The sequence below is a fragment of the Carettochelys insculpta genome, chromosome 8 (genome assembly GCF_033958435.1).
Source record: "Carettochelys insculpta isolate YL-2023 chromosome 8, ASM3395843v1, whole genome shotgun sequence".
Lineage (NCBI taxonomy): Eukaryota > Metazoa > Chordata > Testudines > Carettochelyidae > Carettochelys > Carettochelys insculpta.
In genome coordinates this window covers 44,795,511-44,819,119 of record NC_134144.1, presented here as the reverse complement: position 1 = coordinate 44,819,119, position 23,609 = coordinate 44,795,511, and the positions used below count along the sequence as shown (strand labels likewise).

At 43.7% G+C, this 23,609-nt stretch overlaps 1 protein-coding gene across 7 annotated transcripts in view; it reads left to right on the top strand.

Annotated features, from left to right (window-relative positions):
• Nucleotides 1-20,892, top strand: part of UPP2 (uridine phosphorylase 2) — a 51,786-nt gene extending 30,894 nt beyond the window's left edge. For 4 of the 7 annotated variants that reach the window (XM_075001082.1, XM_075001079.1, XM_075001081.1 and 1 more), the window contains 5 exons: nt 6,355-6,513; nt 11,068-11,182; nt 12,475-12,684; nt 17,129-17,275; nt 19,582-20,892. In XM_075001082.1, the coding sequence (XP_074857183.1) occupies nt 6,385-6,513; nt 11,068-11,182; nt 12,475-12,684; nt 17,129-17,275; nt 19,582-19,763 (783 nt within the window). In that variant the 5' untranslated portion in view covers nt 6,355-6,384 and the 3' untranslated portion in view covers nt 19,764-20,892. Of the gene's footprint in view, nt 1-6,354; nt 6,514-7,852; nt 7,862-11,067; nt 11,183-12,474; nt 12,685-17,128; nt 17,276-19,581 lie in introns of those variants that run through there. The other 3 variants (XM_075001080.1, XM_075001085.1, XM_075001084.1) reach the window with 3 other exon arrangements.
• Nucleotides 20,893-23,609: the final 2,717 nt, after the last annotated feature.

The following is a 23,609-nucleotide window of genomic DNA, read 5'->3' as shown; positions in this document are numbered from 1 at the left end:
CTCCAGCAACAGGAGAGATCCTCACTGGGGGCGGGCGTGCAACTATGATGCAGATGACAATCAAGAGGAAGACCCTGGCCAACTGGCAGAGGAGAACTTGTTCCTCCAGCAGCTTCACAACATGCAGTGTGGTTTCTGGGCTCAGGAGATCAGCATAGATTGGTGGGAACAGCTCAGACAACCAGCAGTGATGAGAGATGTTCAGGATGGGGAAGACAAACTTTCATGAGACATATGCATGACAAGTTCTTGCTCAACAGTGGTAGCATGCCAGCATGCAATGTCCCATACCCATGGAGAGAAACATTGAGGATACCATTGCTGGCTGGAAGCCTTGAATGTTACTGGTCTGTTATGAACCTATTCAGCATGGGAAGATCAGCTGTTGAGGTCATTGTGTGTGATGCCAGGAAAGAGGTACCATAGCACCAAATTATAGAGAACAGTAATGCTCAGGAGATTACTGACAACTTTACTAGCATGGGGTTCCTAAACTTTATTGGGCAACTGATGGGACCCTTGTTTGCCCCACACCACAGCTTAGCTGCACCTTGGTAAAATGTTCCTAAGAGCTTGTCAACCGTTTTGGCATGGTTACAGACATAAATGCAGATTAGTTTAGAAGGGACTACAGTGCTAGAATCTTTTTCCCCTGGAAACAGAATGGACATGAAAAATGTGGACATTGCTCCTGGGAGAGCTGCTTACCCTCTGCTGCCCTGGTTCATGAAGCCATTCCCAGGCCACTTGGACAGAAGGAGGGAAGGAACAGTTTACCTACTATCTTAGTAGCTGCAAAATGACAGTGAAATATGTGTTTGGTTGTTTGAAAGGTAGATGGTGGTATTTGCAGACTAGGTTGGAAGCAGCAGAAAGAAAATATTGCCTGCTGCCCTATGAATAATATGCACTGTATCAAGGCATTTTGGATTTACATTGCCTCCAGGAATTGCCTCTACATTGCACTCTCTTTCATACTGTCTTTCCAGGAGTCTGCAACCTGCAGCTCTTTAAGGACATCTTTGTGGCTCCCAATGCTGTACTTGAAAAATTAAAAAAAAACCCTTCTGAAATGGTGAACATCTAAAAGCCCAACAACGTACAACTCATATCTAAATAGAAAATTATATGTGCTCTCAAAACTTGGACAATATCCCCTTTAATACGTACAGTGCATTGTGGGACATGATACTGTATTTGTGTTTTGATCGTGTTGCTAATAAAGTGTTGATCTTGAAAAGGAAAAGGAAGCTTGCAGCATTGCTGCTGTGAAGGGCAACAAGTATTTTAAGAAAGAAAAACTGAAATTAAACACAAAGTAAAATTGGCATAATTAAAGTGGGGTTGGAATGACTTCAAAAAGAGAGGAAAATTCAAGATGAAACCAGAGAATTTCAAACTGAATGGATCCATTCCTTTGCCTTTATATCGAATTTGGCTGGGCTCCCTTTATGTCTCATTTGCAATGAGAAATTCACCACCAACAAAAACATACAACCTCAAGAGGCAATCTCTCAGAAAATACACTACTTTTGCCGAACAGTATCCAGCAGGACATGCCAGAAAAAAAAGCCGTGGAGGAGCTACAAAGCAAAGCAAATTAAGAGTACATTCACTAATGGGTGAAATCACCATGTACTATAACTGTGGCTAGCTTTGTGGCAACTCAAGAGATTGTGAAACGAGGAAAGCCATTCACAGATGCTGAATATATAAAAGAGCACTTAATCAAAGTATTAGAGCAACTGTACAGTGATTTCAAAAACAAAATTATTCAGAATCTTGTGTCCTCCATGGAGAGAAGGTTTGGGAGCAAAATCCAGGAAGCTAGCAGTATAAAGATGCATATGTAAAGTGTGAGGAAATAGAATATGTAAAAAGTTTGTGAAAGTCCTCCAGTAAATGTGTGTCCCATTGCAAATCATGATGTGCACTGTTCTTAAAATAGGGGTTACAAAAAGTATGGTTTGACATTACTAAGGACTGTCTCATATTCAAGTACATTGCAGCTCTTGAATTACTGAGTTTTTTCCTGAATTCAAAAAAAAAAAATGGCTCTTCTTACTAATTTGGTTGCTGACCCCTGGTCTTTGCACTAGCAAAGGACAGTGGAGCAATTACCAAGGAAACCATTGCATTAGTCAACCATCTCCCAGAAAGCTTTGTTAGTTCTCAGATCCTGCCTCCCCACTATGCATTTTCTGAGGTTTTAGGAGACTCTGCTACTGTTCAAGAACATTTCCACAGGAGGTTGCCCTTTTCTTCCTCTCAAGTTTGCCCTGTTCTAGAAGGTTTGACCAGTGTGGACACATCACAGTTGAGGGTATTTAAAAAAAAAAAAAAGATGAGCAGTTATTGTTCATGTTCTAGGAAGGTTACAATAGCTACTTATTAAAACATGTGCTACCTCCTTTACCTCTCTGGGTTTGTTCTGAGCTTTGGGGGAACCTTGGAGATTGTATGTGGTGCTGGTGCTGGGATTTTTTGCTGTGTACTACCTCCGTGTGGCTTTACCATTGTTTCTTGTGGGGGTGGGGTATGTTCAGGATTTAAGTTCCTTGGCTAGTGTTGCTGTGTCTTTGAAGTGCTTATATGGTGTCAAAGAGGTTAGCAGGGTGAATCTGGGGGTGAGCTGTTTAATAATCCCTTCTCAATGTCCTTTTGGCCCTCCTGACTCTGTATGGGGTTATGCTGTGGCCAAAGATTAAGAGGCAAAGAATGTCCTTATTCAAAAAGGGAAAAGGCAGACAAGTGAGAGATGCTGTGAAGTTATTCACCAAGATGGTCCTTGCAGAACTGAAGGAGTGGAAGGGGGTCACCAGCTATACCAGTGAGGATGGCTATACAGTTCTTCCTAAGGTTGCCAGCTATTATTGAAGCTATTCTGGGAGATTCCCCAACCCCCCCACCGACGATGTAATGTTATTTTCTTATAATATCCTATTAAAACATCAGGATCACTTTTAATGGTCACTGGGAGATAGATGACAATTCTGGGAGACACCAGGCCCATTCTGGAGGGTTGAACACCCTAGTTATTGCTCATAATCTCAGAACAAACACAGCCATTTCTCTTAGCCTTTGCTTAGTTCTCTCCCCTGTAGGCATGTTGAAATTGGAAAGAAAAAGAGGTAGGGTTCTGCAATGACTGTCTGAAGCATTCATACTCACCAGCTGAGGGAAGGAAGGAAGATCGGCGCACAGGCATGTTTCTTCCATGGCGTAGGACTGAAATTGTGCAGTCGCTGAAGCTCTAGATGAGACAGAGGCCTGGCCATGGTAGGCACCACTTTGGAAAGGTTAACAAAGTGAGGAAGGGCGATGAACAAGGTTGGTCTAGGAAGGTAGGCAGGGACCATGGGGCTATCAATGGTCGTAGCCATGGAGTGTCCAGAACTGAAGCAAGCATGGCCCTACAGCATCAATCAAAAGCTGAATACTGAATTTTTAAAAATAGTTTTATAACCTTCTCAAGCTGTTTCCCTCCACAGGATCAGTTTCAGTCCTGGGCTGGGCAGCTGCCTGGAGGTTGAAGCTGGTTGCTACAACACAGGAAGTGGACTCCTCTCCTACCTAGCCCACAGGAGGGTCTGGGTCCTGGCTGTATAGGGAGAGCTCTTTCCTGACATCTTCCTGTTCGTACCCCCATGAGCCTTGGCATGTCATTCTCTGGGTGAGGGGCAGGAGTGAGGAGAGAAGGTGGCCAGCAGGCTCCACAGGCTGGGTGATCATACAGCTATGCAAAATCCTGTCCAGTTCCTCAGAAAGATTGACTGGTTATATGGCACCTGAAGGATTTTTCTTATTATCCCTTAGGCAATGTAAGGGCTCATGCACTGTATTTGGCACCATTGAACATTCTGGTCATGACCTCCTCACAGGCAGCTGAAAAGTCATGCCCCCTAAAAGGTTTTATGCTGGTGCCTGGCCCCAGTTGCTCCCTGCATTGATGTTTCTCCCCAGGAAGTGGTTACATTCAGGGTTTCGATGAAGCAATGTGGCTGCTTGAAGCCTGTGGTGTGATTTCTGGAGTGTTACCACAGGTGTTGGGATAAACTAGAAAGCAGGAGTGAACAAACAAAATCTGGAGCTGTAGCAGCTTATAAGTGGAAGCTGGGACAGCTGGTCAACTTGCCTCAGAGCTGGTGAAAGCACACAGGTAAACAGACAGGTCAATAAAGGTCCCCCACAAAGCTGAGTGAGCTATTGTAGGACTGCCAACATAGTTTGCTGCATCTTTGTTCACACACAAACAATAGACTGGATTAACCTCACCTCACGCAAAAGTGAGCTCATTTTGAAAGAAGATGGCAGAGTTCACAATACACGAGGAGTCAATGCACTACAATGATGTGTGTCATGCATGCACATTTTCAAAATGGATTAAATCCCCTATGTAGGCAAGCCCTAAAATTCTCTAATTCACACTTCCAGGGGACAAAGGTAGATCTGAAAGTGAGGGCCTAGCAGCAACCCAGAGGTTCATCTGTCCCCACAAGTTTGCCAAGCATAGCTAATTTCAGATCTGCAATGGCCTCAGTCTTCTCTTGTCTTCCTGGGAAATTGTGCAATAGTTTTACAATATAAACATGTACTCACTAGAGACAGCACTGGTGGTCTGAAACTTCACGTTAGATCTGCCCTCAGAAGCCAGATGTGAAATAAGATGGTCAGAGGGGAACAAATTAATTAAATTTAGAGTTAGATTTTTCAAAATATGGTCCTTTGTGAAATGTTGCCCCTTTCCCCCTCTCATTCTACTGTCTTTGTGTCTCCAGCAAAACTCAGTAATTCTTGTTGACACTGTTGGTAGAATAAATTAGAACATTAACTACTTTAACATCTGTTTCTGCTTTACTGGTCATAGGAATAGTAACAATTTACATTCAGTGTATATATTACACTGAAGTTATTTTTCATTTACTTGGCCAGGAATTAATATGAAAGAATTCACAGCTGTATGGTAGTGAAATCCTCCAGTAACACTTTATGAATTTTTTGAACTTATTTCTTGGGGTTTTTAGAACAGTGAACTAATCTGATAGTCCACGCCAGTGGTTCCCAACCTTTCCAGTAACACAGCACACTTCAATGAGACAAACAGTACTACTACACACACCCTTTTTTCCAACTGAATTGATTGCTCATAAGTGTCCCTCTTACTTACATTTACTATGGCTCCAGTCTTACTAGAGAGGTTTGAAACATAGTAGTGTCTACAACAGGCTAATCAAGGATCAGATGGATTAATGTTTCAGACCCACCACAGGATACACAATTTTAGACAGTGAGCACAGACACATTTTCGATATCTGCTCAATACCACACAAGGGATGTTGAGTAAATGAGTAACCACTGAAAGCAGCTCCCCTCCCAGCCAGCCCAGCAGAACCAAGACGTGGCATTTACACTGTGTCTCAGCTCCAACAAGCTCCTGCCCTACCTCTCTCCCCCTTGCCGCAGCTGAGCTTGGGGGTGGGCTTCCTGCCAGCTTTTTTGGGCTGGGAAGCAGCATTTTGTCTGCCTCTCAGTGTGAACTGGGACCTGTGGAATTGGCACATCCCCTCATGGTGGCTCTGGGAAGAGCCACAGTGAAGGGAAATTGATGACATTTCAGAGCACATTAGGACAGTTCTCACAGCAGACCAGTTCACACAGAAAACCACTGCTCTACAGTCATTCCTACAAGAGAGAGCTTATTTTCTTCATCCCCATGTATGTGTGTACTCTGTAGCCCCTTCTGAGGATTTCAGTGTACTTTATAATAGTTCTGTGAAAGTAGTAAGAGGTTTTATTCCCTTTTTAGAGGAATAAACTGAGTCACAAAAAGGATAAAGTAATTTGTCTAGGAAGTCTGGAAAGGAGCCTGTGGCAACACCAGGACATTGAAACAATATGTCTTAGAACCACCTAACAAAAACAGGAATTGAAGCTGAGATCCATTCTCTAACCGTTAAGCCCTTCAAATAAATATTAGATACTTAATATCAGTACAAGTTCAGATCCACTAGCAAGGTTACAATAGGAACAATAGTCATTCAGCTAGGATATAGGTCTTATAAATCAGATTGTTAGTCTTCTTAAAACACAGTGTTGGCATATCTTAAAAATATACAGTGCACTTGTAATGGGGCTGGAATCATAAAACACCAAATATTTCTAGAAGGAGTTTCCATATAAAAGTTGCAAGACTAGATAATTACATCTTACATTTGCTTTACTTTCATACTTGCTCCCTTTATATATATGATCCCACATGACTAGAACAAATGAATAGAACATTAGGAGTGCAGACTGAGTCTTGATCCCTTCTTTAGCTAAAATGGTACAGACAGTCTTGTGTTTTATGTCTAGTTTGTCTGTGTTGGTGGCAGCCCCAACAGAATGAAAGCTTTTGCTCAGCTCATGCACAAAGAACTTGGACTTGAAGGAGATGGGAAAGACTTGAAAGATATTTGTGCTGGAACAGATCGGTACTCGATGTACAAGGTTGGACCAGTGCTCTCTGTTAGTGTAAGTACTTTATCATATACCAAAAATACTTCAATTTTCAGCCCAGCAATAACTGAAGGATTCAGCACTTTCTTTGTAATTTTTTTCCTAAATCTTTCATGTGAAGTTAGAGTTTCTGAAAGTGCTGGATAGAGACCCCTAGACACTGAATAGGTACACTGTGGAACTGCATTACAGGATCACCCACAGTATGCTGACCTAGTGGAATTGCCTGTTGGAATGAAAGGCTAGTTAAGTCTTCATGTCCTTCACTTCTTGGCCTCTATGTTGTGACTGCCAACAAGTGCCTCAGTTGTGATGGTATTTTTTTGTATGGAGACCTATCTAGTCATAGATGATGCAGTTATCAAGTTAATTTTATGTTGGCCCTAATGAAGCCATCAGACTGTAACAAAACCCATGAAGCACAGATGTGAGATGGATTCAAACCTGTGACCTACAGATAAAAGGCTCCTATCTCCCAGGCCATAAAGACCTGACTTCCAACTCATGGAAAAAGTTTTGTTTTCTTCCAAAAGAGCCTAACAGCTAACACTTTCATCATTCCCTATTTGTTATTTCGTAGGGGTAGTGCCTATAGAAATTACAGCATAGTTCAACAACCCAGCAGCTTGACTAATAGCTTAAACACAGTGAGTACCACAGCAGATAATTTTCTTCCGTCATATCACATAGGCTTCGTCTATGCTGTCAGTTTAGGTTGACAGAGCTATGATGGCCAGAGGTGTAACAAATCCACACACGCAAGGACCACAGCTAAGCCAGCCTAGTTCCTGGTATAGACTAAGGCTATATCTATACTAGGCATAACAGTCAACCACTGATAAGTTGATTTTAGCTACACAACTGGTGTAGCTAAAATTACACATCAGCAGTCAATTGCTGTCCTCATGGAAAAAGGTTGATGGGAGCATTTCTCCCATCGACCTTCCTTAATGCTCACTGCTTGCAAGGAGTTCTGGGGTTGATGTTGACCCCAGAAAGCACTGTTTCATGCACGAGCAAAAAACAAAACTGCAGAAGATCAACACTGAGCGGGTCAATCGTCCACAGTAGCGTGGAAGTGGGCATGACCTCTAGTAACTAAGCTACCTTTACGTCTGGAAATGGAGTTCCTAAAGAAACGATAAACCCTTTTTTCTTTGTTGTTTATGCTACAGGGTTCAGTGGCATAGCTGAGGCACTATAATCGTGGCACTGTCATGCATATAGACATGGCCTTATTGTCTCAGGGCCTGACAAGTTAGAAGTATCAAGACACCCACTCCCAGTCTCTGCCTCTCTCTTGTTTCTGCCATCAGAGGATCCAGAAGTGCTGACTGATTAGAACTTCTCACTATTCTATGAGGTAGAAAAGTGTAATTATCCTCCTTTTACAGCAGGACCAAGGCACAAAGGTTAAGTACCTTGCACAAGGTCACATCTCCTGCTCTTTACAGCTGCCTTGTGCTTTTACTTCATAATGGACTCATCCAGTGGCAAGTTTTCCCTCTTTAGCCTCAAAAAACCACTAAATCTTTCAATCACATTAAAAGGTGACATTTTAAACTGCAATCATGCCAGTGAAAATCTGCTGTTGCTTTTCTTTTGGTTTTTATGCATTATTTCCCAACTTTGCCTACCTAGACTAGAGCACATGCTCACACTTGCTCATGGCTTTTCCTTTTCCACACTTCTAGTTCACATTTAGACAAAAGAGGAATAGGCCTGGAGTCTGCTTCTGCTCCAAGGGATGGCAGTTTTATCGTGGGTTCAATAGGAGCTGAATCAGGACCAAAAATGATATATTAAGAAAAAAGGATTCTTATGTTTCAGTCATGTCATATTTCTTGGCATCCTGCATATTCAGTTTGCAAGGTCTCTGCATTACCACTGAAAGAGGACACATTTTGTTCAGCTCACCAACCTGAAAGTTCAAGAGGTGAAGCCAATTCGTACTATGCACAAACTATGGGATACAGCTGAAAATATTACAATCATTCCCAAAAAACCTGATGATGATGACGACAACCTTATTTTGTTGTTGTTTATGGGTCAACAGAAATCATTTGGAGCCATATAAAATCTTATTCCTACAACACCACACATCTAATCATTTTACTTATCTGAGTAGTCCTAGTTTTACTCACATGAGAAGTCAAGAGGACCACTCACTTGCATGAAGCTACATGTTTGCAGGACAGGAGCCTAAACCCCAGAAAAAAAGACAGGGCACTGGGAAAAACAAAGAGGAAATAACATTTTTATTATTGCTCAGTCATTCTAAAATTCAGTAACAACTGCAACACTCTCATGATACAATCCTTGTATAAGGCCTTGTCTGTACTGTGACAAAGTCCCGAGTGATCCCTTGTGGGCCCTGTGCTTTGGGGTGGTTAAGGTAACGCCTCAGAGGCTGGCTGTGTCCCTTTTCGCTCTGCCTCCAGCGCAGGGCACAGCCTACTGAACTATACTCATCATAGGCACAGTCATAAGTAGAGGAAATCCCCACTTGAACGTTGAGGCTCCCCCTGCTCCTTCCAAGCTGTCCTGGGGAGTGTGGGAGGCAGTCTGGGAGGAACCCAGTCCCCTCCCACTCAATCCAGGTTCCAGCCCAGGGATCCTGGGCAGCTGCTGCTGGAGGGGCTGTGTCCCTCAGCCCAAAGGGCAACAGCTTCCTCCCTGGGCCACTTCCCCAGACACTTTCCCCAGTACCTCCAGCAAGCTCTCTCTCTTGCAGGGCGTGCGCTCGCTTGCTCACACTCTCCCGCCCCCCTCCCCAGACATTTCCTCCTTCCTGGTCCACCCCCTTTCTCTTCCTCCCTCCTTACCTGAGGGAAGCCTTTTTCAAGGGCTCCACAGGCCTTGATTGGCTGCAGGTGCTTAATTAGCCCCAGGTGTTGGTTTGACAGGCTGCAGGCTGATCCTTGCTGGGCCTTAGCCCCTGGGGAACACAAAAGCACAGACCCAAATGCCCATGTACATGCCCCCTTCACTAGGCTACTATAATACACAATTGTATACTATTTCCGCTGAACTAGTTGTAAAACACACTATTAATTAAACCAGTGGAAGCCTGATAATCAGACAAGGCTTAAGACAAGATGAAGCATCTGACTGAGCCAAAGAATAGGTGATAAAGAGAAGGGAAGACAAAATAACAATAATAATTTGGCAGTGGAAGATTGTGCTGTGTAGATCAGGAGAGCTGCCCCAGCTGTAGGTTGAGCTGGTTCCCCTGATGTAAGTTAGTGAAGCCCAAATCATTCTCTAAAGTAGGATGGCTGCCAATAGCCCCAGGTACTGTGTGATGAGGATCACAAGCCCAACACTGGACCCAAAGGGTTTCAAAGGCAATACTGGACACAGGTAGCCTCACCCCTCCAGATCTGCTGAGCATGCACTGACTGGAGGAACCAGTTCAAAGGAGGTCAGAATCCCAGGTAAAGGCTGCTGGACATGCTGCAGGAGAAGGCTGCATCTTTCTCCAGGAAGTCAGACAGAAGAAATGCCAGAGAAGGGACTACAGACCAGGGAAGGCCCTCAGGCAGAGCCTTCTCAAACCGTGATCCTATGGTGGTCTTGTCATTGCCAGCTATGTTGTCTTCAGGGATACTCAGTACTGCCAGTGCAGTGTAAGTAAGGGAAAGAAGAGAATTTGTAATGGTTTGATGTCCATGTAGTGATAACAACTCTGGGTGGGTCACAGCCTCTCCATTGCTGCAATAGTCATTTCTATTATTTACATTACAATAGTGCCTAGGGACCCCAACTGATATTGGGGTCCAGTTGTGCCTGGCAGGCTCCAAACATAACATTATATTGACTTTTCTGGGTATTAGAACCACACCGAAAAGCCCTAGTCATGGAACAGACCCTACTCTGCTAGATACAAACACAGAACAGGAAGACAGTCCCTGCCCCAATTGACATACAATCTCAGAATCAGACAAGAGACAACAGATGGACATGAACAGGGCAGTGAAAGTGAACAAGCAAAGTGTTGGTCACCATGCTAGCCAATGGTCTCAGCGCACCAGCAGCCTAGCCATGTCATGTTTTTGTAGGCAAGTTTTGAGGAGGGATTTGAAAATGGATAATGAGGTAGCTAAGGAGAAATTTACAAGGATGTGCTCCCAAGCATGACAGTACATAATACACTCCCCACACAAATGAGCTTTCTATGTGTCACTTTTCCCTATTACATCTGGGGAAACAACCCTAGGAACTGTTCCCTGTGGACTCCATCTATGTGGTGTTCACCTTGTAAAAAGTATGTGGATAGAGAGCACAGGAGGTGCCTATAGAGAACCATCAGCAGTGTAACCTCACCTGGTGCCATGCTGTCACGTTGATTAGAGAGAGTAGTTCAGAGGATCTGGCCCCTCAAATGGATACTCCAGTCCATGAAAGTATGATTCAGAATCTGTTTCTCCCACAGAAATATCTCAATGACATCAATGGGACCAGGAAACCTCTGGCTATACAGTAATATTTTAAAAAAATGTTTAAAATGTGTATCAGCTTAAACAAAATGATGATTAATGATGTCTTCATTTTCTTTCCTCTCAACAGCATGGAATGGGTATCCCTTCCATTTCTATTATGCTTCATGAAATAATCAAATTATTACACCATGCAAAATGCCGTGATGTTACTATGATACGCATCGGTACTTCTGGGGGCTTAGGTGAGCTACCAGCTTTGCTTCTGCCACATGGAAAGGATGTTTAATTAAACACAGCTAAGCAATAAAGCAAGTTATTAAGAGCTTTTCACGTGTGGGGGTGGGGAGGGTGGTCTTCAAACATCCAACAACAAGAAGAGATTTTATTTCAGGTCAATGACTGGCATAGCAAAAACATACACTTTTATAATATATAATATCTGGAATCTAATACATCTGAATAATGCTTTTTCCAGACCCAAATCAAGTGAGAGAAGTTTACTCTTATTTCCCCAGATACTCACCCCATAAGCTGATACATGCATGGAAAGTTTCAGTGCCAATAGAACACCTTTCACTCAGTTAAAAAAAAAAAAAAATTAATCTGTTTTGTACATCAGGCCCTTAGGTCCTAATCAGGATTGGGTCCCCATTGTATGGGGTTTTATACAACTATGTATGGCGAGATAGTTTCTTCTGGGAGAACTTATGGTCTAAGGATGAATGGAAAGGATAGGCAAGGAATGGGGACTAAGAAATCTCTCTTTCATAATGGAAGTGCTCAGTTAATATTAATGATCCCACTAACCTGAGGTTCAGAAAATATGAATTCAGACCAACTCTCAGAGGAATTGGAGTAACTATGTAAAGAAAATAAAGCAGGCCTGGCCAGTCAGTCTGGATGCAAGCAAAACTCCCATTTCCTCCTATGAGAGCTTTGACTGCATAAACCCTTGAGGATTAAACCCAAATTGAGGAGAAGCAGTAAAGCACTTTAACCAGTCCATGGACATCTTAGGAACTCACATGTGGCTCCGCTGCCCTGCATAGAAGATCATTAGAACATCATGGCAGTAGTCGGACAGAAAGCTGATCTGCTCAAAACTCCCAAAGCTCCTAGTGAACAAAGTAGATGAGATTCCCCTTTACCTTTGATCAGTACAGGGCTTAAGATACAGTTTTGGGAAAAAGATGGGGATTTATTTAAAAATAAACATGCCTGTCTTTTCATCCTAATCAAATGTGCATTAGAACACAGGCAAATCATACATACAGACCAATAATTACACATGAATCTTCCTTGCCTCCTCTGTGTTAGAAGTAATAAATACCATTTAGCCAACATATTCCCTTTGTAACCCTTTATGTCCATTCCTGTGCACTAGCTGAGTTGAATTTTGTATGTATTTGAGCGGTTCTCTCATATTGCCAATAAACATTCATACTTATTAAGATTTTACCATAATAAATTAGAATATAATATAAATTATAAATATTACGTGGCATTAACCTGTCCCCAATCTGCAATTCTGCAGGCATTGAACCTGGAACTATTGTAATAACAGACACTGCAGTGGATTCATTTTTTAAGGCTCGCTTTGAGCAGGTGATACTGGATAATGTAGTTGTAAGAAGCACAGAACTTGACATGGACCTTGCTGAGGAGCTACTGAACTGCAGCAAAGAGATTCAGGACTTTCCAACAATTATTGGGCATACTATGTGTACCTATGACTTTTATGAAGGTGAGGAGTATCTCTAATTTTCTCTCTCTCTCTCTCTCTCTCTCTCTCTCCCTCTTTTTTTTTTCCAAATATAAAACCAGATCTTGAAAGACTTGCTCAGGCAAAATGACCCGTGCAGTCATTGGCACAGTTGTCTTTGTATGTACTAAACACTTTAGGATTTGATTGACCCATCATATACGTTAGAGACTTGTTTACAGGTCAGAAATGGAACTATTTCATAATGTCATACCAATTAACAGAATCATTAACCACAGTGTAACTGGCCTCTGTTGCAGCTGTCACTTAGTCAAATTTTGTAACAACAACACAGCTGCAAAGAAAATATTATTATTACCACGACAGTAAATCAAGCATTACAACGAATTCTGGACAGCACTCTCTCCCTTAGGAAAGTATTGGATTCCCCGGATAGCACTTCCTGCTGTCCCTCAGCCACTGAAACCAGCATATGCTCAGTCAATCTATGAAAGCAACAGACACACAACAGTAGCAGTTACAGTTAACAGCCCCTTGCCTATAATCTTAACATAATTTTAACAGATGGGTTACACTAAGTTACTTCCTATGACAGGAATATAGCTTCAGAATTACCAAACAGAAGAGAATGTCAGAAAGTGTGTGGCCTTAGCAAGACGCTGGAACTGTTTCCTTTAAAAAATTAAATGCTGATTGCAAAGTGGATGAAACAGAATAAATGGAGAATTAATAATTGGAGGACTATTTATAAACCTTTGGCTCTGCTTGAAAATGCGGCCATCTGTGTGTTGCTGAAGGCCATGTTTCACTTAAATAAAAAGCTATTTGAGAGGATTAACAGTAGAAACGACTATAAAATTCAAAGGTTTGTCCAGGTGAGTAAAATTATAGGTGTTCATATGCCTGAGCCAAGGACATATCACCTAACTGAGAAGCATAAGCACAAGAAAGAAGGGTTCTTTCTTTGAAGATCAAAATTCAGTTCTAAAATGCTAATAAGGACAGTGAGTGAAGCTAGTAAGACAGGTCACTCAGCAGGAGCTGTAGTTCTATGAGGTAATTGCCTGAATTCAGCCTCACTTGTAAGAGATGTGCATGTGTCCTCTCTACAGCGGCAGAAACCTCTAGAGCAGGGGTGGACAATCATTTTTGATGGCATTGGGCACTCCAAGAATTTGGTAAATTGTCAAGGGCTGCACTGTTCCACAATATTGGTGGAAGGGATGTGGGGTCTGGGATGGAAGGTGGGTGCGGGAGGAAGCTGGGGTAAAGGACTGGGCTACAGGAGGGCGTGTGGTATGTGGAGGTGTGGGGAGTTTGGGTAAAGGAGGGAGTTGTGACCTGGGGCAGGAGACTGGGCTGCAGGGTCTGGGAGGGGACATGAGAACCGGATGGGGGCAGAGAGTGGAGCTGGAAGACAGAGGGGTGGGGTGCCAGAGGCAGGCTCTGGCCAGGAGACACTTACCTGGGAGGCTCCTGGCCAGCAGCCAAGTGGGTTCCCTGCCTTCCATGCCCAAACAGGCAGCTCAGAGCAGCCAGCTGCAGGGCCATGTGCATCTGTGAGCCCAAGGGGAGTGGAGGAGGGGTACTTCAGGTGCTGCCTGTTCTTCAAACAGGCAGCTCCCACTAGCTGGAAACTGGCCAATGAGAGCTGGAAGATTTCGCTGGGGGCAGGTACAGTGCATGATGGCCCTCCGCACCCCTCCTCCCCCTGGTTCACAGCTGTTCAAAGGCAAAGAGGCTGCTGCTTCCGGCTTCTCTGAGCTGCACGTGGGGGTAGGGCAGGCAGGGGACCTGACAGAGGTTCCCTCTGTGCCTATGGGCCAGATCCAGTGGCTTGGCAGACTAGATGTGACCCATGGACTGTATTTTGCCCTGCTCTGCCCTAGAGGAATTGTGCTCCTCCACATTGTGGGCTCCCCATGCTCCTGCACAGATCCAGACTTTCAGACCTAAAGGCATATAAAGTGCTCCAATGCTTTCTGTCCCAAATCAATTCCCTTTCCGATTTAGTCAAAAAGTTATCTAAAGACCCAGAAGCAGGAAGGTTGTTGGGCAATATGGATCCAGTATCCGGTAAGCAGCCTCTTCTGTCCTCTGGTAACTACCCCCTTGAGAGATTAGTTAATGATGATAAACCTGCTCTCACCCCACTAATGAGATTTAACAGAGATAATAAACTGCAAGATGATGCTCTCTCATCGAACATCAAATCTACAAGCTAACTCATAAGAATGATATTGCAAAGATGTGGGAGTTGAGCTCCATCTCACAGCATTATGCATCTCCCCCACAGACTTTTCTGAGCCATTGAGTTGTTTCAGGCTGTTTCAGAGCTGTTAGAAAGTGTTCTGAGACCTGGTCTGCAGTAGCAAATTATGTTGGCAGGCATAACTAGGTTGCTCAGAGCTGGAAAAAAATCCCTGACCTGGAGCGATGGAGTTAGACCAACCTAAGTGCCTATGTAGTAAATGCTGGGTCAATAGAAGAATTTTTCTGTTGACCTAACTACTGCCTTGTGGGAAGGTGGATACCAACATCAATGGGAGGAATCCATTCTTCAGCAGAGGTGCTATCTATGCTGATGTGCTACAGCCACAGAATTGTAGCTGTACAGATTATTATAGGCAAATCTAAGACCTTCAATTAAAGACTTATGTAAAGTCCCAGCAGACTCTAACACAATTAATTATTCACTTATTTTCTAAGCATAATTTATCAGCCCTCTGAACTGGTCTCCATATACTACAAATAACACGTGGGATTTACAAAAAGCCTCGATCCTTTCGTCACATAACACAGAGAATTTTGAACAAAACTATCAGGCCTCACCTGCTAAATTAGCAAGATTAGGAACTGTCGTGGAGTTGATATGGCTGTCTTGCTCTAGAGAGGGCCACATACTCTACCACCCCATGGCTGGCCTCAACACTGTGTGACTCAAGAGGGTTCTCCCTCCACAGTCCCAGCTATCAGTACAACATGGCTGCGCAGCCAAAGTCAGTAACAACACCCCACTCTCACAGGGCTGTGAAGCCTAACAGCCAAAGTCAATAGCACAAGGTGCAGATTCACCACTTTGGAGGGCAATGGTGAACAGGGTACAGGGACTTGACCTGCCCTCTCCACTAGGTCCCAGCCAAAGGCCCTGTCAGTGGCAGAATTGCATGCCACCAGCGCAGTGGGGCTCCCAGCAAAATATGCCGAGCTGTTCCAACAAGACTACCATTCCTCAAAAGTCTCCCCTGGCCACTTCCTATGCAACTCTCCATGTCTCTTTAGCTCTGGGCTCTCCCTCTCGCCTCTCTCAGCAGCTTCCCAGGCCAGCACGTTCATGTCAGTCTCCCCTGGCTGGCATTAGCATCCTGGCTTGGAGGTGGTTCCTCCTTGGGAACCAGTGTAGCACTTCCTTCTCCATTGAAGTGAACTGCTCTGCAGGCCTTTATACCTGGCTTCCAGCTGGAGCATGCTCAGCAGAGCTGAGGGGGTGGGGCCTCCTCAGCTATGTGAGCTGGGTTAATACTTCCAGTATCAGTATGGCCCTATCACAGGGACCAACAGTGATAGACTGATAGATTGAGTGAAGCAAACTGAATCATCCTGTAGGTCACCTATCCTTACAGCACACAGCTGAAGGAAGCCTTGGTTTTTCAGCATGGATCACTCCTCTTCTCCTTACTAAATGTTACCGCCACCAGTAACGCAGACCTTTTAGATCACTTTGACAGCCATTTCCTAACCTACACACTGCTTTAGTTAGGAGAACATGGCTGCCCTCAGGCCCTGCATCCAGAGAAGGGGGCATCTTGGCCAGACCCAAGATTAGGCCCTGAGACTATGCAAGAGCAGGATTAACTGTTTTTCTAAATGGATCCTGCATCTAAGAGATCTGAAGAAATTAAAACAGATGTGTACGCCCGATAGATAACAAGATATGTCAAGAAAAAAATTCTCTTAATCCACTTTGCTTTCCTTATCCAACTCCCGTTTTAAAAAGGAGTTAAAACGTCAATTAAAAGATCTTTTCCATCTCCATTTCCTACACATGATAGAAGAGGGAGGTGTACCTAAAATTGTTAATCCTTTTCTAAAACAACTTGCTATTTGTAGATTTCATCTGCCAGAGCCTCACAGAACTATGCCAACTTACACAACTGACAATCTGCCACCGTATCTCAATGCACCTGTGTTGTCGATTTTTTGTCTCACTTTGGTTAAAATTTCTATAGTAAACTCAGTTGCATTTTCTCATAGCAGATTGGCTTTAGAAATACACGACAAATGCAATAAAATATAATTTATTTAGTACTAATAAAACAACAATTTAATGTGTAGAATTTAGACAAATTTTGCACTTTGGGGGAAATTGCCTGAGACGCCGGTCAGTGCTACTACGACTGTAAAACCCTATTGTATAAAAGAATGAGCAGTCACAGGTTTTTAGTTTTTGGTTTTTTCCCCCCAGGTCAGGGACGTTTAGATGGAGCATTGTGTTCTTTTTCCAAAGAAAAAAAGCTGGAATATTTGAAAAGAGCTTATGATGCTGGTGTTAGAAATATTGAAATGGAGTCAACAGTATTTGCTGCTATATGTGGACTTTGTGGTCTTAAAGGTAAGACTTTGTGTCATGGACCATTCCCTTATCGTGCATGTTCTTGTACACTTTCACACACCCTCTGGGATTTGCACAATGTGAAAACTGAAAATGTATTCCAAGCTTCTTTCACCAGACAGTACATTAACACTTTTTATCTACTGGCTTAATAAAACGTTTACTTTTAACTGCTTATTTTGAAGTGCAGAGCATATTAAAAACTGACTTGTCAGCACCAAAATTTCATTCAGCCCTGCTCTGATAAGTTTCCTGGCTATGCTTGTGTCTTTGGTTTTCTTTTGCTGGCTGCAAAGATCAGTTGTCTCCTGATAACATATTGGCTACGTCTACACATGCAGCCAACATCGAAATAGCTTATTTCGATGTTGCGACATCGAAATAGTCTATTTCGATGAATAACGTCTACACGTCCTCCAGGGCTGGCAACGTCGATGTTCAACTTCGACGTTGCTCAGCCCAACATCGAAATAGGCGCAGCGAGGGAACGTCTACACGTCAAAGTAGCACACATCGAAATAGGGATGCCAGGCACAGCTGCAGACAGGGTCACAGGGCGGACTCAACAGCCAGCCGCTCCCTTAAAGGGCCCCTCCCAGACACAGTTGCACTAAACAACACAAGATACACAGAGCTGACAACTGGTTGCAGACCCTGTGCCTGCAGCATAGATCCCCAGCTGCCGCAGAAGCAGCCAGAAGCCCTGGGCTAAGGGCTGCTGCCCACGGTGACCGTAGAGCCCCACAGGGGCTGGAGAGAGAGCATCTCTCAACCCCACAGCTGATGGCCGCCATGGAGGACCCAGCAATTTCAATGTTGTGGGACGCGGATCGTCTACACGGTCCCTACTTCAACGTTCAACGTCGAAGTAGGGCGCTATTCCTATCTCCTCATGAGGTTAGCGACTTCGACGTCTCGCCGCCTAACGTCGAAGTTGGTGCCGCTACTTCGAAGTAGCGTGCACGTGTAGACGCAGCTATTGTGGGTCATATTTTCAGTGCAGCATGAAGAATGAATTTGCCAGGCAACCTCGGCCAACTGAGCTTGTAAGGAGCTCAGGATAAACCTTAAAGATTGCTGTTGCAGAACTGCAAAGGAAGGGTGCTTGTGAGGATGCTGCCTCTGCTTCTCCAGTACAGCTGCCCCTTTAAGGGAGTGCAGCATACATCCTTCCAGGGAAATATATTAAGCCCTTCATTTAACTTGGGCCCCCCAATAAACTAACATTACCTACATGTGCCTCGGAACCTAATCATTTACTGTAGCAAATGCTGTGCATATTTGGTAGTAGTAGTAGGCATCCTTCAGTCTACGTAGACTATGGATCGCGCCCTTCGTAGTTCCATTTGGGATCATCATTTGCAGCATCAGCTATGACTTGGAGGGAGCACATGAGAGTGACAGTCCTTGCTGCATCTGTTGCATGTGTAATGGGGGTCTGGCAGGTCCTTACTGTGCTTTCTGTGGGCTTGCTTCTCCTCTGCTAGCTGTCTGATCCTCATCTCACCCTTCTGAAGGCCCTTGTGTAGTTCCTGCCTCCATCTGCTGCAATCGTCTGCCAGCTCCTCCCAGCTGTCCGGCTGAATGTCTACCTCCCTGAGGTCCCTCTTGCAAACATCTTTGTAGCGCAACTGGGGGCGTCCAGGAGGTCTTTTGCCAGAGGGTAGCTTGCCATACAGGATGTCTTTTGGGATCCTTCCATCATTCATCCTGTGGACGTGGCCAAGCCAGCGGAGCTGCCACTGCCTGAGGAGGCTGTGAATGGTTGGGATTCCAGCTTGCTCAAGGATGGCAGTGTTGGACACTCTGTCCTTCCATGATATTCCAAGGATGTGCCTGAGGCAGCGCAAGTGGAAGACTTTCAGCCTCTTTTCCTGGCGGGCGTACGGGGTCCAAGACTTGCTGCCGTAAAGGAGGGTGCTGAGGATGCAGGCTCTGTAGACTTGCATTTTGGTGTGGGTATACAACTTGATGTTATTCCACACTCTATTGCTGAGTCTGGACAGAGTTGTGGCTGCTTTTCCAATCCTCCTATTTAGCTCAGTCTCCAATGACAGGGTGTCAGTGATGGTGGACCCGAGGTAAACGAACTCATGGACGACCTCTAATGTATAGTTGTCAGTGCTGATTGATGGAGGTTCAGCAACATCCTGAGCAAGTACGTTTGTCTTCTTTAGGCTGATGGAAAGCCCAAAGTCCTTGCATGCTTTGGAGAACTGATCCAGCAGTTTCTGAAGCTGGTGTTCTGTGTGTGATATTTGGTATATCACAAATTACTTAAAGGGGCACTTTTGTTTTTGTTACAGCAGCTGTCGTCTGTGTGACACTCCTTAACCGACTTGAAAGTGACCAGATCAAGGCAGCCCATGAAGTTCTAGTAGAATTTCAGCAACGGCCTCAGCGTCTGATCTCAATTTTTATCAAAAAGCGCCTTGGGTTATATAATCAAATGGAATTACTGGATAATGCCTTTTTCCTGAATCACTGAAGAAAAATGATACCCCACTGACACACAAAGTGAATGCCTTATGCATTTGTTTCTGTGTATCGATACATATAGGCAGACATAGAGTGTTGCTGTGTGGTGAATTTATATATAAATAAAACTGTTTATAAGGAAATGGAATGAAAATTCCAAACTGAAAGTTTGAATCCATAGTTAGCAAAACCCTGAAGCCAGTTACAGTGTAGACTTTTGGTCCTACTAGCACATTTACCCAGAATTACTTGTGTGTCTAAGGAGGTACTCAGGTGAGGGGAGATCAGGAGTCAGTGTAGGAGGTTGAGTAGGGGGAGTTCACAGCAGTGGATACTGGGATAAGAGGAAGCTGCATACCAAATTGGTGGTCCTAGCTCTTACCATTTAGGAGGAGTTTGTAAACAAACGACTCACAGGCAGGCAGAGAGAGGCACAAACTATCTCATATAATAGATAAAGGGATTTTACTGCATACACATTCATATAAAATTGATGCCTTATCTTGAAAACATACACTTTGCACATTAGATCACTCTACCGGTATAAAAATTTTGGTGTGTAATCACAAGTAGCCCCAGCGGGTCTCAGTGAACCTCATTTACACCAACTCCTTTCAACAAGGCCTGTACTGTAATTGGTTCAGTATCCAGTTCTAGCTGGGATGTGGTTTCATTTATATATCTGAGAAAGGGGGTAAAATGGAAAATATGTATGACTGCAATACAAAGGCACAGGCCACACAAACCCTTCTGAGAAGAAAAATTAAATTATTGTAATGGTGGAACTGCTCACTAAGTGGATGCAAGTTTGGGGCCCAATCGGGTTGTTTAGAAAGACACCCGTCTTTGAGCATGGCCTAAAACCAAAACCAGGCAAACTCAAACCAAAGCAAATCAGCATTTGTGGCATTATTGCTCTTCATTAGGCCTCAGCACACACAGATGTAGGCAGCTTATAAAAAAGAATACATATCATTGGTCCAAATTTAATTTAACTCTGAATTACTATACGTACTGTATTCTTCCTATGTATTTGTTCATCAACACAGAGAAATACAAATTGTGACCTCTAGTTCCTCAAATGGCTAAAAGGTTCTTTGTTGTTTGGATTTTTTACTTAACTTACAGTCTGACCCAGAATGCACTGCTTTCACTTTGCCATAACTTCAGTGGGCTCTGACTCAGGCCTCAGCTTTATGATCCATTCTAAGTCTTGTTTGCGATGATTTTTGAGACTCTTACACTCTTAAAATGGCAATTTATCATTTAAATGCTATTTTAAACATCATAAACTTAATATCTCACATTAAATAGACAACAGGTCTGCAAAACTAACACATTCTTTGTATTTAAACAGACAAGAGAATCAGAAGAAACCGTTACAAAAGAGATTTTTCAGGGGAAAGCCTAGACTCTCAATCCGCCTGGCCCATATTCATGAAATCTTCATTGAATACAGGAGAATCATAATTTTATGAACTAATTGGGTGTTAAAGTGCATCAAATAAAAAAATTTGTAAAACTGACCATCTCAAAATTACAGCAGTCCTGGTGTGTAAATGGCAGGATGGTGCACTACTTTCTTCTGGTCCTTCAAACTCATTCCCAATATGCTTGAAGCTATTAGAATGTGAAATGATATCAACCTATTCTTCATTGAAATCACTTTAGTTATGTGTCTTCCCCCCACTCCCATCAAAAAACGCGTTCCTAAGATTCCTGTTGCTAAAACTGAGGTCACACTTTATTTTTTTACTTCAATAACTGTAAGTCCATAAACTAATAGTGTTTAAAAACCTGTTTAATGCATTCAAGGACTGATTTTCCTCTCACCTATGCTATTTTACAAGATGTGCACTGCAAATATTTCTGTTTCTCACTGGGGTGAGAAGGGAATCAGATCTCTAGTGCAGTGATTTTCAAAGTGTCATGACTGCCTTGCAGAAAATCCACAGGCTCGGGACTCACCCCCTCCTCCCTTCACTGCAGGGGTTCTCTGCCCCTGCCATATATAAAAATGATGTTGAAACTTGTTTTGGACACAAATTAATATTTTACTTTATTTAAAATGAAGATTTAAGACATACGCCCACTTACGTTATAAAATATAAAAATATGATCTAAATATATGCCTCCCTTTTGTCCACATGGGCGGTTGGCAGTGATCCATGGAAAGGTTTGTCTTGAATGGGGTGGGCCTTGGCCCAAAGGATTGAGAACCACAGCTCTAGTAGTCACTACTCAGACATTTGAATGGAAGTCTTTTTTAAAAAATTATACCACGGCTACTGCACAGTCTTCCCACCTCAAGCTCCTCATTTCCTCATGAGTAGGCCTCAGCCTGAGCTGGAGGTCTCACTTCTAGGACTAATGGGCAGTTCAGGTTTCTTGTCAGACCAACCCTTATCCCCTTAACCCCCAAAAAGCAGCATTGCCAAGTGATCTTTACTGGGCCCAGTGCTGTTCAAGATATTCATACATGATCTAGAAAAAGTGGGGGAAACAGTGAAGTGACAAAATCTGCAAAGATTCTGTAAATTACTCAAGAAAGTTAAGTCCAAAGCAGACTGCAAAGATTTACGAAGGAATCTCACAAAATTGGGCAAGAAAAGAGCAGATGACATTCAATGTTGATAAAAGTGAAGTAATACACATTGGAAAATATAATCCATTTCTGCATACAAAATAAGGGGATCTATATTAACTGTTACCATTCACAAGAGAGAACTTGGCATCTTGGGGAATAGTTCTCTGAAAACGCAATCCACTCTATGTGCAGAAGCATTAAAAAAAACCCTAACAATAGGAACCATTTGGAAAGAAATAGATAATCAGATAGAAAATACAAACCCACTATATAAATCCATGGAACACACACATCTTCAGTGTTCTGTTCAGCTCTAGTCACCCCTTCTCAGAGAAGGTATATTGGAATTGAAAAAGGTGTAGAGGTTGAGTCTACAGTTACCTTAGGTACGTCAATTGCACACCAAAAATCGATTTTGCAGCCATTGATATTCGTCCCTGTCCTCGCTGCAGAATGCCAATGGGATCACTCCTCCTGTCGGCATTCTTTAATCCTTGCAGTTCGCAAGGAGTTCTGGGGTTCACATTGACCCTGTAACATGCTGTTTTGCATTCAAACCTAAGCATTTGATCTTTTGTGGCAAGTGTAGACCCAGCCACAGGAGGGCAACAAGTGATTAGGGATATGGAACAAATTTCACATGTTGAGAGATTAAAAAGACAGTGTTCTGCCTGCAAAAGAGAAGACTAAGAGGCATATATATGACAGAGATCTATAAAAACCACAAATGGTGTGTAGAAAGTGAAGTAGTACAGGTTGAACCTCCCAAAACTGGGACTCTCTGGTCCTGGAACAGAGAACCTAGTATCTTAGGACTCTGCCAGGCCCAGAGTCCAGTGGCAGGGGGATCAGTGGTCCTGCTGCATCAGAGGCCCAGCAGGGCCAGCTGGTATCCACAGGGCCAGCTAGGGCCAGAGGCAGAGCCACGAGCTTGGCCGGGGCGGGGCCTGCATCTGGTAGCCTGGCCAGGGCTGGGGCGGGGCCAAGGTCTGGGGCTGGCAGCCCTGGCAGAGCAAGGGCAGGGGGCCCACCTGGGCAAGAGGTAGGTGTGCCAGCTGAGGTGGAAATGCAGCACGTAGCGGGCCAGGTGTCCAGAGGCAGGGGACCTCTCCTGGTTCAGCAAATTCCCTCATTCGGGACTGGTCAGTCTGGAGGGTGCTGGACCAGTGAGGTCCAACCTGTACTATGTCACACCATACACAGCCAACCCATGGAACTACTTGCCAGGGGATGCTATGATGGTCAAAATTAAAATTGGGTTCAAAAACA